This window comes from Xylona heveae (assembly GCF_001619985.1).
Source record: "Xylona heveae TC161 unplaced genomic scaffold L228scaffold_5, whole genome shotgun sequence".
NCBI classification, from domain to species: Eukaryota; Fungi; Ascomycota; class Xylonomycetes; order Xylonales; family Xylonaceae; genus Xylona; species Xylona heveae.
The window spans coordinates 134136-148490 of NW_017264197.1; the positions used below are offsets into that span (position 1 = coordinate 134136).

At 49.3% G+C, this 14355-nt stretch overlaps 4 protein-coding genes across 4 annotated transcripts; 1 reads left to right on the forward strand and 3 right to left on the reverse strand.

Moving 5' to 3' along the window:
• Window positions 1-1653: 1653 nt before the first annotated feature.
• Window positions 1654-2217, forward strand: L228DRAFT_267914 (hypothetical protein; the record flags this gene model as incomplete). Its single annotated transcript, XM_018335047.1, has 1 exon — window positions 1654-2217. One exon carries the CDS (start codon window positions 1654-1656, stop codon window positions 2215-2217), a length of 564 nt encoding a protein of 187 aa, XP_018188071.1.
• Window positions 2218-2398: 181 nt separating this feature from the next.
• L228DRAFT_127872 (hypothetical protein) lies at window positions 2399-3633 on the reverse strand. The gene has a single exon (XM_018329067.1). It carries the CDS (start codon window positions 3526-3528, stop codon window positions 2581-2583), a length of 948 nt encoding a protein of 315 aa, XP_018188072.1. The 5' UTR covers window positions 3529-3633; the 3' UTR covers window positions 2399-2580.
• A 366-nt stretch (window positions 3634-3999) lies between these two features.
• L228DRAFT_127886 (hypothetical protein) lies at window positions 4000-7111 on the reverse strand. The gene is made up of 3 exons (XM_018329068.1): window positions 6488-7111; window positions 4127-6375; window positions 4000-4059 (listed from the first exon to the last, which is right to left on the reverse strand). Exons 1-3 carry the CDS (start codon window positions 6759-6761, stop codon window positions 4042-4044), a joined length of 2541 nt encoding a protein of 846 aa, XP_018188073.1. The 5' UTR covers window positions 6762-7111; the 3' UTR covers window positions 4000-4041.
• Window positions 7112-10271: 3160 nt separating this feature from the next.
• L228DRAFT_210983 (MFS general substrate transporter) lies at window positions 10272-12534 on the reverse strand (the record flags this gene model as incomplete). Its single annotated transcript, XM_018329875.1, has 8 exons — window positions 10272-10341; window positions 10407-10479; window positions 10582-10668; window positions 10774-10820; window positions 10933-11541; window positions 11619-11896; window positions 11987-12131; window positions 12194-12534. The coding sequence occupies 8 exons, from the start codon at window positions 12532-12534 to the stop codon at window positions 10272-10274; spliced, it is 1650 nt and encodes a 549-aa protein (XP_018188074.1).
• Window positions 12535-14355: the final 1821 nt, after the last annotated feature.

The window sequence follows — 14355 nt, forward strand, 5'->3', positions numbered from 1 at the left end:
TGCTGGGCCAAATCATCATATCGCCTCTCCTATCCTCACCTTTAGGCTGAACATATCCACATCTACGGAACGGCGGATTCGCAAGGTTCTCATCTGCCGTCACCGGCATGAAGACAGCTGCGCTATACCTGCTGACCCATCACGGCTTCTCTATCCTCAAACCCTCAAACGTTATTGGATGATTGTGGCTAGCAACACGCTATGCTGAAACATCCTTTTCCGCCGAAACAGCTCCCTCTTTCTCTGCACATTGGACTCGATCGAATATACGCTCCACGGAACACTCGCAGATCTTCGCACATAGCAGTTTTCATCGCCTTTTCTTTTACACCTCGCTCATACATGAAATTTCGAGAATTTCGACACTACGCCACTGATATACCGGCATCAACACGAGCGCTTGTTTATTACACTTCTCCCTTACAAAAGCATTCAAAGTCCCTGCCTTTCACGGCTTGTACAAACGATACGCATTTCCATTGTTGTTATTACTCACGCTTCACGTTTTCATGTACAGCATCACGAGCTCTATGCATTATCTTTCTTCCTCGTTTCTGATCAATATACCCCAAGACCACTCTTGTTTCTTTTCTGTCTTGTTCTGTCGTGTTATTTCTATGCCTTTTATCACAGCATCGCCATGCCGACAGCCGTTTTCAAGATGCTCGCTCAATTAGCTCATCATCATGTATCACAGACTATCAAATATTCAATTGCTTGTCTTTTGCCCAAGCATTTTACCACATTCATACAATCATACTGTTCATTTTCTAAACAACCATCTCTGTGGATTGTGCTCCCCTAGCTCTATGAAATGGAACGAATGATTTTTGTTTCCAACAGATGCCCACGTGCAGAATATAGAATCATGTATATGTCCATTGCAGACTACGCAGACGCACCCACGCTGCTCAGTGTTATACATCTTTCGCTCCTAGAATGTATGTGCGATAGCTACGCTCAGCATTGCTAGAGCCGAGAAAGAAGAAGAATACCCCAGGGCCTTGAACCCTGAACCCTGAACCCTGGATCCTAGTGATTTTTGAAATGTAGAAATGTAGTCCACATATGTGGCACGGATGTCGCGAACCCCCATAGGGGCGCTGGCCGGTTTTGTCGCGCGTCAACAGGGCGGCGGGAGGAGGAGTAGCAGCAGCAGCATTGCCTCTCACAAGTCAATAGCAACTCACAGCGTACTGGACGTTGGCAGGATTGAGAAATCAAATGGGTTCATGTTTAGGGAAAGTTGGTTGGCTCTCGACGTCTCTTCCAGCCCGCTCAGCCGCTCAGCAGCCGCTCAGCAGCCGCGCAGTGTGCCTTGTGCCAGCTGTTGCTGCCTGGTCCGCCTGGGTATACGATGAATTTGCAAGGGTCTTGGGGGAGGGGGAGGGGAGGGGAAGAAGGATCCCCCCTGTATTTTCACCGGCATTCACCAGCAATGAGGCGCGTATGGTTTCAAGATGTAAAGCGCTTACGATTCAATATAGAAATGGACGAGAACAGAGAGTATATATATTCACTCCAAAGCTTCATCAGATGCAGTTGAATAGAAAAACCAAATATTTTCATGCTCTCGTTCCATCACTTTTAATCTCCAGCATCATTTGAAAGCTGCACATAGAAAGTCCTCATTCTCCACCATATATCGAAACAATGTCGTCCAGTTCAGACAGAAGATCCTCTGCAAAGATGAGTCTTAGACAGGAAGCGGCTTTGATCAAGAAGCAGCAAGAAGATGCTTTAGCCAGACTTCCACTGAACAGCCTTTATATTGTCCTCTGGATCCGATCACATCCTCCTCATGAAAACGACTTTCACTGGGGCTATTACTTCCATTCGACTCCACAGAGCGGAATCAAATATCATATCAAGCAACTCGGCAGTGGCTGGATAACCGACCATGGCCGCACTGGTGGGGTCTTCAAGTCGAATTTCCTGTGCGTCCTCATTCAAATCGCAACCGTTGCAGAGGGGGCCGGCGGCCAGCTTGATCAAATTATGAGATCTCATGACGGGAACGTCAACAGCATACCTGGAGTAACTTGCCGTGTATGGATACTGAAGATCCTGGAAAAGCTCATGCAATCCGTAATCGTTCGGTGCAGCAACGCTGATGCATTGTTGCAGGAGTGCATGGCGATTGGCAATCAGCATGGTCCGGAGGCTGCCGAAAATCACCAGCCACGACCGGTCGTGAAATCCAATCTCTGCTTTTGAGAGCAAGGTAGCCACGGTGCTTGATTCGACTCCCGAGGTTGTATGTTCGGATCCTCGTTCTTGACTTCTTTTTCTCCATGGGGGGTTTTGTTGAGGTCGGATTTTGTTTTGGGCACCGAGCTGTAGTCGGCACTGCTTGCCTCTGGCTCGTATGGCATGATTGCGCGGAGCGAAGAAGTTGCACTTTCCTAGATATCTTGAAATGGAGAATGTTTTCTTAGCAATATAAACTCTTTGGCGAAAGAGAAGAACTGCCGCAAACGATGAGGATCAGAATGAAATGTGCTTGAAGTTGGCCAAGTGTGAAATTGACGAAAAAATATGGTAGAAAAGACTCAGATCCCGCTGAGACTGATCTACTCTTCAGAAAGCTATATAAGAGTCAACGGTCAATCGGTTCAGCGCAATGTCACATGCCAATTCCTTGTTGTATTGATCTCCTCCCATCCATGAAGCCAACTGATACCACCAGCTGTTCCGGCCAAATCTCATTGCAGTTGTAAAGTCCCAGTACTCGGGGTACCAACCACCAGACTCCCAGTCGAGAAAACCGCTCAAATGGCCATCATCTCCGGCTAGGATATTATGCGCCTTGAGATCACCATGCGTAAAAGTAATTCGATGGGGTAACTTGCGGATTTCGTTTGCATGCTCCAGTGTTTTCTCATATTCCTCAGTCGACTTGAATCCGTTTCTAGAAGCGGGACTTAAAAGAAAATCGTGAAACTCTTCTTCATTTGCAAACGGGCCCATGATGTGGTTAGGCACCCGAGAACTTCGTAAAGCGGTGCCAATGACCGAGCTTATACGTGAAGGATCAGGTGGGCACCACAAACGCATAGCTTCAACGCATTGCTTCAGTTCAAAAAGCCATGGTTCTTCGGAGTCCACATCCAAAGAGCTATACGAGTTCTCAAGCGAAATACCAGGCAACCTGGTCATCAAAATTGAAACGAAACGATTGTATGGATCGTTTGGGTGTTCTCCACAGGCCAACACTTTGGGAACAGGCATCCCAGCCGCTCGAGCCATTTGCATGGCAGCGCACTCCTCGATGCTTGTGCGGTCTGTCCACTTCATGACCAGACCAAAGGGTAATTGCACAATATGCGGATCAAAATACACGTCGAACCAGGAACAGTACCATTCTGAGAAACGATAGAGCAGTTTGTGGAATAGGCCCCAGAGCCTTCGTCTAGTTCTCCCGGGGATAGATGGTACTGGGGGAGTTGATTTGCGTATTGTTGACTGCATCGGGCAGGGCCAGGTGAAGTCTGGTCGCAAGAGAGAGGGGGTCCATAATCTGTGCATTTGATGAGTGCGCTTCTAGTCTAGTCTAGTAAAAGCAGAAGTCTAGGGCATATAGATCTAGAATGAGACTTGTGTTATTGTCATCGAGAGAGAGGAAGAATAATATGGAGTTTACTGAAAGACAAGGCTACGGTCGACGCGTCTCTTTTATATAGCGAGTTGCATTCGCCCTCACGTGACACATGCGGCATGGGTGGGTTGTGTAACATATAATATAAATATAGACAAGTTGGGCTGCATGACTTAATGCTCAAATATACTATATCCTTATTCCCAATCCCGATTCCCAGTTCCAGTTCCAGTTCCAGTTCCGAAATTCAGCACTTTATAACGCCGAGTCCCGATGTGTGCCCAAAAAAGAGAATTTTAAAAATTTGCCAAGCCGAACGGGGAAATGCCATCATCATATATCCCTGCATGTATGCCTAGGTCCCAGGTCCCAGGCCCGTGTCCATCCCATGTTAAGGTTATCATTTTGTCTTATTCGGTTTTGAAGCGTAATAGTAATAGCGGTCATATGCACGGCAGGAACTATAACCGTATGTCGTTAGCCAATAGAAAAGAAAAAGAATAATAACAATAAAAAGGAACTACTCACGTTCATGACAATCAGCATCGGAATATCAAAAACATCCCGCTTGACGGTCCAGCAATACGTGCATTCGACTTTCCCATCTCTGCTTCCGAGCTGATTCATGTCCGCTTCGGTCGAAATGTCCGACTTGAACCCGGGTGCATGCTTAAGGGATCCTCGTTTTCTCTGATGATGCTGATGATGCTGTATTCGTTTGCCGTCTTCTCCAGGCGCTTCACTTCCTGCCGTTTCACCACTACCACCACCGCCACCTCCGGCACTACCATCGAACCCGTCCTTGCCCGCCGCACCGCCACCGCCACCACCAGTCATGTCCTCTCTCGTCTTATATTTTAGCAATTTACATCTCGTCATGACGCTTCCTCTTGAATCGCCAAAGGCAATTCTCGCAAAATCCTCGTAAAACTGAATCACGCTATCGTCATCCAGTAACTCTGCGAGAAAGACGGGTTGGCCTGGGGATTTAGGTCTGCCGTCTGGCTGCACTTGCCCTTGCGCTTGCGCTTGCCCTGAAGTTGACCCTTCTTGGCGCTGCGCTGCAGTTGCTGCGCCGCCGCCGCCGCCGCCGCCGCCACTACGCGACACGGCAAGCGGGCTATTCGCGTCCCCGGACCCAGTATTGACGTTCAAGTTTGGTTCTTGGCCGAGCAAGACGTCCTTTTTCCAGCCGGTCAAGATGCTGAATTCCTTGCCGACGGCAGCGACTTCGCCTGTTCGCCGACAGACGATGGTGGGGGTGCCGCAGGCGTTGATAAAGTCTTCGTACTGGAAGAGAGTGCGCTGGAAACACTTTTCCATGAAAATGAAGTCTTCTCGGTTGAGGGTCTTGGAGCAGGAGATGAATGAGGGTCGGATGGACGCGAGAGCTTTGGCGATGCGTAGTGTCTTTTGCGGAGGAAATCGTTTCTGGAGAAAGGCGGTGAGACCGTGGAAGCCGTTGGTGTAGGAATATGGTTGTTTGACAGAGTCGTAGATGGCGGAGGGATCGCGGCGGCGTTTTCCGAGTACGTGTTGCATTTGGTATCCCGGGACTTTGGTATTGTGATGATGTTGATGTGGATGTGGATGTGATAATTGCTGAACTGGATGTGGTTTTAATGGTTGTGGCTGCTGCTGCTGCTGCTGCTGTTGTTGTTCTTGCTGTTGTTGTTGCTGATGCTGCTGCTCTCCTTGCTGGACAGCGCGGTTGTAGACAGAGACCTGGGAAGGAGGAGGTGGTGGTGGAGGTGGTAGCGGCGCTGGTGGTTGACCTCCAGTGTTGGCAAAGTACGCAGGACTCATCGACGGCCGCTCGTAGCCTGTATATGCTGCTTGAGGACTTTCTGCTGGACTCGCACTGGCCAAGCTACTGGGTCCTGCGCCAATGGCATATGCAAGAGGGCCTGTAGGTCGATGTGACGTTTCTAGATTTCCGTGACCATTTCCATATGGGCCACCCCCGCTTCCTTGCCTCGACACATTCCCTCCTACTCCGTTCCACTCGCCCGTTGACGGATCCTGTCCGAAGATGAATGGCGTCGCGGTGCTAGGGCTACCCCCATAGCCCGAAGAAGGCGTTGCAAAGTCCGGCCCGCTGACTGGATTTGCTCCCATAGGACCATTGCCTGTATTATCAGCAGGTGGTGTCTCCGCCGCGCCCGAAGACATGTGTCCTAGCATGCCAAACTCCAAAGCACCATAATGGTTTCCAAAATTGAGACTGGCCAGATCGAAGTTGAACAAGGCCGGATCGCTGGGATCAAACAATGGACCACCGCCACCGAACGCGGTTCCATTCTGTGGCTGATTGCCAATTGACGTTGGAGGCATCGCGCCGGGCATATTCTGCATCGGCGTGGGCTGCTGGCTGTTAGGGTTGGGAAATCCAGAACCAAGTGGAGATTGCTGGTTGGGATAGGACGTCGGTCGCTGAATCAGGTTGTCCTGCATCGGTGGCTGCATAGTTCCTTGAGGTGGAGCAGCATTTTGGGAGTAGATTGAATAGGCCGGGCTTGCTGCCGCTGCCTGAGGTTGAGGATAGAACCCGCCTGGCGGACCCATTTGAGTAGAAACATCCGGTCCCGACGGGTTAGTAGGTGTGAGCGATCCTCTATTGGCCATGGCTGCGCTCATCTGGTTATACTGACTCGCCAGTCCAGGCATCAGCGCCTCTGGAGGAGCATCATGGAGATATTTTGCCTTTTTCCGCACTCCATCATGGCATGCGTCTTGTAGGCCTCGTTTGATACACCTTTGGCAAGGCCGTTCATCACCTGGTGGATCATTAGCTTTGCCTCATTCACATTAGCGATTAATATTGACGAATGCTATCATTTCAATGAATCGACAATATTTTCATCAGATACTCAGTATATTAAGACGTACCGCAAGTCAGATGAGCTCTCTGGCAGGCAAAACATGCTCTTCGTGCCTTTTTCCGTCGCGGTCGTAGAGGATCTTTGGCATTTGACGATGGATTCGGTCGCTGGCCGGTGCCGCTACCTGCCACGCTCCCGGTGTCGCCGCTATCACTACGATTCGCCTTATGTTCCGCCATGTCGGTTGCTTCGTGCTGATCGCCGCTGATGTCGGGCGAGGGCGAGGCGGAGCCGTCTTCGAAGTTCGAAGCCATGTTATCTATATCTTGTGATAGCGCCATTGGCTCCCTCTAAGCATTCACACAGAATCCACCCACACCCCACACAATGTGTGTGGCCGGCACGAGTATATTGGTATTGTCCCCTACCCACCCTTTCGGCCGGCCGTCTTTCTTGTCTCTCGGTACGCAACGTGGTGCTGCCGGTGCTGGCACTCGCTGCCGAGGAATCCCACGTTTTTTCCCTTCTTTGCCCTCTACCTCTTTCCTTCCCTGTTGCTGCCGGCTGCAAGATTCTTTGGGACCGGACCACGCAACCCACCAAACCCCGAGGAAAGAAGACCCAACGGAATGGTTCGGGCAGTCCTTTGTTGATCGACAGCCGCAGACGCCACTTTCCTCCCCAAGAATAATTCAACAAGCTCCCCCAGTTGCCCTGCGGTGTCGGTGGCCGAAGAGCCGGTCGGGGGGTGTTTTTAATGCGCAGGGTGCCCGCAAGCAAATCACGCGGCAGGAGTGGCACGTCAAGGGTGATGCGGTGCAACCAGGTGGGTTACACGGTTCCTCTGTGCTGGGAACTCGCTCTTCTCTTTTCAAATGCTCAAATAATCAAAACTGCGGTCTGAGGGGGGAAGGCGGATCGATCAATTCGACGCCACCCACGCTTGAACAATGTCTGCTGGTGTAGTGCGCCGTCCTACGTTGTTCTGCCCTTTCTTTTCTTTGGTTCGCAAATACAATGTACTGTATTGTACACCCTGAATATGTGTGCCGTCTCGCGCGCGCACACACACAGACACACACAGACACACACTCAACCAAGCAAGTCCTTTGCCTCTCCGCGCAAATTGTGTCCGGACAGTGGGGGCGCGATGCAGGGAGGCTGCCGTTGTGTAAATAGCTCTTATTTTGATCAAAATTTTCAACCAACGAATCGATCGCGTTTGGTTCCTGAGGAGATTGCTGCAGGTATCGGTGGGCGGGGTTCACTCCTTTTGTTGCTAGAATGGGGAGTTACCAAGACGTGTCGAGATCACGTACGACGTTCGCGAACGCTCATGGCGCTGTCACGGAGGTTGAGTGCATTGCGACGTGTATGATTTTATAGAGCTGAAATGTTTGAATTGTGACTAGGCAATTGATCATAAATTTGCAAGCAATGCGATGTTCTCTGGCTGTTGCGCTTCTCAAGTGGCGGGCTGGTCGTGTGAAGCTGTCGTGCCCAGGCTGCGGTAATTCTTCGGCGGATTCCTACCGCTAGATCGCGTGGTATGGGGCTCGATGGCTATGCGATTTAGGATGTCGTATCAATCGTCAATGGCAGAAGCCTCCAAAATAAAAGCAGAAAATGATGCCGACGAGGATGAACGCACTTCTTCTGCTGTCGCTCTCCACCTCTGAGCCCCTCCAGCTGCAAAATCTCCCAATTTGCCTGACCCAGGCAGCGCAAGCTCTCTTTTGGGTTTAGCGCCGCTTGCAGCTCCAGAGTGAGTGGGGGTGAGCCTCCCAACAAGGTAGCTGCTACTTCGATCTTGTCTTCAATCATGTATGAACATTCATGCAATCATCGACCCTGGTCAGGTACTGTATACGCAGTAAACTCTGAATTCCTCCAATTGACAACATCAGGTACCTGAACTACCGCCCAGGGCAGCACGGTGATCGAGTCACAAAGCCTCCAAAAATAATAATCCCTACTCATCAATAATAATATCATCATCATCATCATCATCACTGTTATCATTGTCATCATCATTCATGTACGTCTAAATTTAGCCACCTGCGGCCTCTTCACCCCCCTCGGCCTTGCCGTTGTCCGGTCACGATGCCATTGTATATGCTTGTATTAGATAAGATACATCTACATGAAACGCCCTTTGACGCCTCATTATGCACGGAGAGTTTCTCTTGCCTTGTAAGTTTGTCTGTTAACCAGTAGCTTGTATAATGCATCTCTGTCATTATTCATCTCTGAAGCATCAGCTGGCTCATAGTCCAGGAAGAGGAGACGAGACAAGAGCCTAAGAGGGGGAGATGAGATCTCAGGAGGGCAAAGTAACATGACCAAACAGAATTCAAAAGTGTAGGAGTAGTGCAGCCCACATAACAATACGCACATGAACAGTGTTCATTGGTGGGAAGCAATTGGCGGTGGGCAAAATCTGCCAGACTGCAGGGGTCAGGAATGTAGTGACTAGGGAGGCGTCTTCGCATGGGGGGTATCAGTAATCTACATACCTACCTACCTTACCTACCTTTGATATCCCAGTACAGATGCATGTCTCAGCGACTCAGTAATATGCTACATATGCAACATACCGCCAGTTCAGCGACGCTTTCATGTCAAAGAGTCATATCAGACGAATGAAGAAGTAGGGCAAAAAAACAAAAGCAAAAACACACTTGAGACATTGCAACACCATCAGGCACGAGGCACAAGACACAAGACACATGGTTCAGCGCACATGTTTCTCGCGTGGATCAGAGACATGACGACCACGATGGCCCGCCGCATTGTCTACATCATCGACATCATCGACATTACCATGACGAAGGCGTCGGTTGTACTTCAACAGTAAATATATCAAATACGTCAAAAGCAATAAGCTATGTAAGTATCAGGATGAGTCTCGTATTCCATTGTATCAGTCCTAGTTGGAATTGAGTATGCACATGGTGTTGTCTGTATACCACAGGTTTGGGGGCTATCCAATCTGTCGGGGCCGCCTCGGCCACACTCCCAATACCTATCATGCGTCAGCGATGGAATACACTCCATCGCCGCAATAACCATACCTCATTACCTCAAATACTGCTCGCCTCTTAGTACAAGTGGTCGTAGTCTCACAATTGCCCAACGCCCTCAAGGTGTTCAGGTGTTCAAAAGCAGTGTACTCTGCTCACATGTGAACCCTCAATCGCCTGTCCAGAGAAAATGCCCCACCCGAGTAATATCCCTGAAACTTTCTCTCCGGGGGATACTTGAACCGGTAGGTGGTTGTGGCAGAGCACTAGAACCGTTTGTCCGTATCTGCTCATTCCTGCCCCAAGATGTAGCCGAGGAAAAGAAAGGTGTCGGTTAGGCAACACGACGAGAGGCCCTGGTCGAGCTCAAGATCGAAAAAGATATAGGAGAGAACGTCGACGACCGATCAGACTGGCTCCGAGTAGAAGCATCCGTAGTTGAGAATGACGACGACCATGCCCATGTCACAGCTAACTGGGTATGTCATTGACACTGGCTTTCATCAGGCGGAGAGGAAAAGTAAAAGAAGAAGAAGCCTCATTCAGCATCGTTGGGGGGAAAGGTGGCTTGCAGGCCTGAAACATAGTATTCAATGCCAGACGTTTAATGCGACATTGAAGTGCAGGCGATACCAATGATGACAGCGACGACGATGATGATGGTGGTTTAGGCACAAACCCTTAGCCAGAATTCATCACCATCATCCATTTAATCGGACCGTATCTATAAGGGAGCGACGATATGGCAGAGCGCAGTACGGCGGTGTGGTGAGGCGAGATCTACAATGTCTCTCGATCGCATGCCGCTGCAATTGCAGTAGTAGTCATCTATGCGTTGCGGCCCGCAGCAAATCGACTCTTGCCTCGAATGCGCTTACCATATCGAAAGAAGAGATACCTAAGTGTAGGTGACACAGCATTAGCGCATACAATCCTTGCCGTTGGGACGGTTGAAACACCCACGGGAATGGCGCCATGGCCACGGAGAGGAAAGCAAGTAGAGAGGTCGCCCACTGATAGCCAAGTCGTTCGTACACTGCATGGAATTGAACCCTGTGGTTAGCCACTCATTTTTCAACGCTAGAGGCACGTGCCGACAAAATGTGACGGGGGGACAAGGTCGATCCTGGGGACTCACTTTGCACGCCAAACAGCGGGAAGGCGGCCGCAAAGCTGCTTCGCGCAAAGCTATTGGCTGCCAAGGCACTGGCGGCGTACAGCGGATCTGGCGGGAACGTCAGCACCGGTTCGAGAGCCGTAATAATGGTATAAGACCCCGTCAAAAATCAAATGTCTCCAAGCATGGAGGTTGCGGGTTGCCGAGACTTACAAGCATCTACTAGAAATGTAAACACCCCTGAAAAGCATAAGACCATCCTAAAAGATTTCAAAATTGTCCAAGCGTCAGCCGTTCTGTGTACCTAGTCATTTGCGTAAAGGACTCCTTGAGCACTAAATAAGGGAAAATGATCGCAAGCTTTGCACATACCCCATTCCAAAGATGCCAGAGCCGATGATTGGCAAGATCCAATGAACGTGTGAGAACGATGTCCATCCAAACCAAAAGAGTCCGATAGGCACCAATATGGCGCCGACTATAGCAGGAGGAAGGCGAAACTCTGGCTCGGAGCCCCCGGGCTCCCCACCTTGTTCTTCACGCTCGCGGACAAGACGCTGGTAGTTTCGACGGAAGAGAGGATCACACGAGATTCCCGCGACCATGCCCACAAAGAGGCCCAAGAACGTGAGTCCAACCTGCCACAGCTTAAAGCCGTGGTTATTGACAAAGACTAGTGGGAATGCTCCAAAGAAGAGGTACAAGATTCCTAACAAAATGGCAGAGAGGAGACAGAGATTGAGACACATGGGTTCAAAAAAAAGAAGTTCAAATGGTCTCAGGACAGACCACGTAAGCGTCCTTGTGATTGACTTCTTGGTCCGCTCCATTGGGGCGATCCATTGCTCATTGCCCGTCTCTTTTCGCAATCGACGAGCCTTCTCTCGTAGCAGTACCGGATGGTATGTCTCCGGCACCATCAAGATGATGAGGCCGAGCATGACACCAGACCAGATGAGCGTGACCCAGAATGACCAACGCCTAAAACCCCTATCAGTTCTTTTCTTCTCATGAAAATAGGTACGGTCCAAATATGAGGTGGTGCGGTGTAACGTTACCATGTAGTGAACTGGTTTATGAAGCCGCCAATTAGCGGGCCACCTACGGGACCTAAGAATGGACTCGCAGTGAAAATCATCATAGGCGCACCCAGTTTGTCCCTGGTGAACATGTCTCCTACTGTACCTCCCACCACAGAGAGGAATGCACTGCCGGCGAATCCATTGAAGAATCTCGCAATAATCATCGTTTGGATGTTTTTGGCTACCGCACAGGGAATCAACCAAATGAAAAACAATGTAAAAGACACCCAATAGATTGGTCGTCGGCCATAAAACTGATGTTTGGAAATGGTCAGTATCAAATCATCATTTAATATCAAACAAACAGACTTGTTTTTTTAACAATCACAGGAATGGAAGCATACTTCTGACAGGGGGCCAAGCCACATTGGGCCTAAGCCGAGGCCGACAACAAACATTGAGAGACCCAGCGTGGCGACTTCGCGAGAAACGTGGAACTCCTTGGTTATTTGGTCATATGTGGTGCTATAAATGGAAGAGACGCATGTCCTGCTTGAAAGGTCAGCCGCCGTTGTTGAAACAGCGTACCAGTTCCTCGAGGGTTTACTGACACGCAGAAAGAAGCAAGAGAGCAGATTATCGTGATGATCCATTTTCGGCCGGTTTGGAAGGATCGCGGGTTCAAAGGATCCTGATCGCCGTCCCACTGGACTTCGAATTCTTTTTCTGCAGCTTCCGGAGATTCTGGTTCTGCATTTGGATCCTCAACATCTGCTGGCGTACTGCAGCCATAGTAATCACTCCCGTACGATCTGGCGTGCGTAAGGGATTGCCGACTCCGTCGTGGACCTAGCTCTGAGCCACCATCTTCTCCAACCGGTTCATGGACGTCGTCCGCCTTTTCTGCATGATCACTCGATGCTCGAGACCTCTCGGACCAGTCCGCAGACATATCCTTTTCTCTTTCATACATTGTGTCATGCGCGGATCGACGAGGGCCAGGGGTTTCCTTGACAATGGGAGCGTAAGGCATGGTTGGTGGGTTGAGGTGACAGGACTGTATTTGAACCAGCTAATCAAAGGCTGTATAGACGATCGTTATCTAATTATGGGGATTGCTCCGCCGGGTCAAAGCTCGCAAAGGCGGGGTTTTCTGATTCAATCGAGCAATGTTGCCGTCACAGAATAAATTCCGTATCCTCGGCTGGTATCCTTCTTGGTCACGTTCAATGCCAGGCCCGACACCCCTGTTCCATGCGGACTCAGAGTGTACCAATGCAAAACGAATGGACAAGAGGGATGAAGGGGTCTATATAAAAATCTTGCCGGCGGATCGGGTTGGTCGGATATTAAAATCAATTGAATTGACAAGATGGGCGAGGGGTGCGGATATATAACATCTTCTCCGAAGCTAAGACCACAGTTCTCCACAAGGGCCGTTTTCTCGAGACGATCTTCGTTACCAAGCAAAAATTGTCATTTTAAGATCGTTGGGCGAATGATGAGAAATAAACCAATAAGATAGAGTCAGATCGGATCAATGTGATCCAACAGGGGGCGTAAAAGCAAGAGCTTGCCGGAGGGCGAGAGAAAGCCTTCATCTCCACGGGGGCCGCGAAACATTCGTTTCTTCCCGCCATTTCTGGTAGATGGTGTTCCGCCGACTAAAAATTTAGAGAAGCGCGTCACGCCAATGTTATCACCGAATCTAGTGTCAGTCAGGGATGAGGTTAGCAACAAGGTGGGTTTGGGGCGCCCGTCTCTCTCTCCGGGGGACCAGCAGTTTAGCGGGAACTGAACTCATCACCGGGGTGTTTACAAATCGTCTTCTGCAGCCATCGTCCAATGATGATGGATTCAACCGCCTCCGGGTAACCCACCCGGCAAGTGGGCTTTGCCTCGGGTGAGAGACCTCGCTCAACCGCTTCACCTGCTTAATTTCCTTTTTTTTCCTTTGGCTTTGTTTAGTTTACGTGTTTGATCCATTTCAATTTCTTAACGAAGCAATTGAATAAAGTGAAAGACTCCGCTAATGTTATTCTCAATAGTCAAACAGTTGTAGATGGTTCTTAATCCCACGAATAGATGTTTGTGTTTAGCCGCTAACCTTAGTATCATTAGTTACAGCTGAGAAGTCCCGGGGGATCAACACTTCCACTGCAGTTATGACTCCCCCTATGTTTTTAATCGCCTCTTGAAACAAATACCTCACTGCTTTCGGACTTAATTCTTTAAATCCTTCAAAATCATACTTTATTCAATAACACATGGTCCGCATTATCAGACAATGGATTAGCAATCATTGAAGGACGGTTGTTGCTGACAAAAAGGATGTACCAACTACGGATTGTGGGTAGATGGAGTTAATGCGGAATAATGGCGGGATTGCGGATGTTGCGGATATTCCCACTAAGCGGTCTAAAGCCACCTATGCTACAACCCCACGCATACGGAGTATCTGGTAATCAAAAAGTACAATCTTGCTGTGAATTAATGTTGGTTCACTCGTTTCATTGTTTTCCTGCCTCACAACTTCCAAGGAAAAAAAGAGACTTTGTGTGGAAATTTTGTATAAATTTTTCTATTAAAGAGCAGAATGAGCCGCTGTCAACGAATAATGCTAGAAAAAGACTAGGAGACACGAGACGATCTTTTGCCTCACTGCTTTTTGATGACAATGTCACAGAATTGAAAAGAAAAAGTGATGAATGGGACAAGGCTGATTGGGACTTTGCTTCAAAAAACAGACAAACGAAAGAAAAAATATCATATG

What these genes read in the sequence shown, in the direction of transcription:
- L228DRAFT_127886 (XM_018329068.1), bottom strand. Translation starts at nt 6,761, where the DNA reads ATGGCGCTATCACAAGATATAGATAACATGGCTTCGAACTTCGAAGAC. An exon ending in GAGAGCTCATCTGACTTGCG is followed by an intron (nt 6,376 to 6,487) that starts GTACGTCTTAAT and finishes ATGATCCACCAG; the next exon opens with GTGATGAACGGCCTTGCCAA.
- L228DRAFT_127872 (XM_018329067.1), bottom strand. Translation starts at nt 3,528, where the DNA reads ATGCACAGATTATGGACCCCCTCTCTCTTGCGACCAGACTTCACCTGG.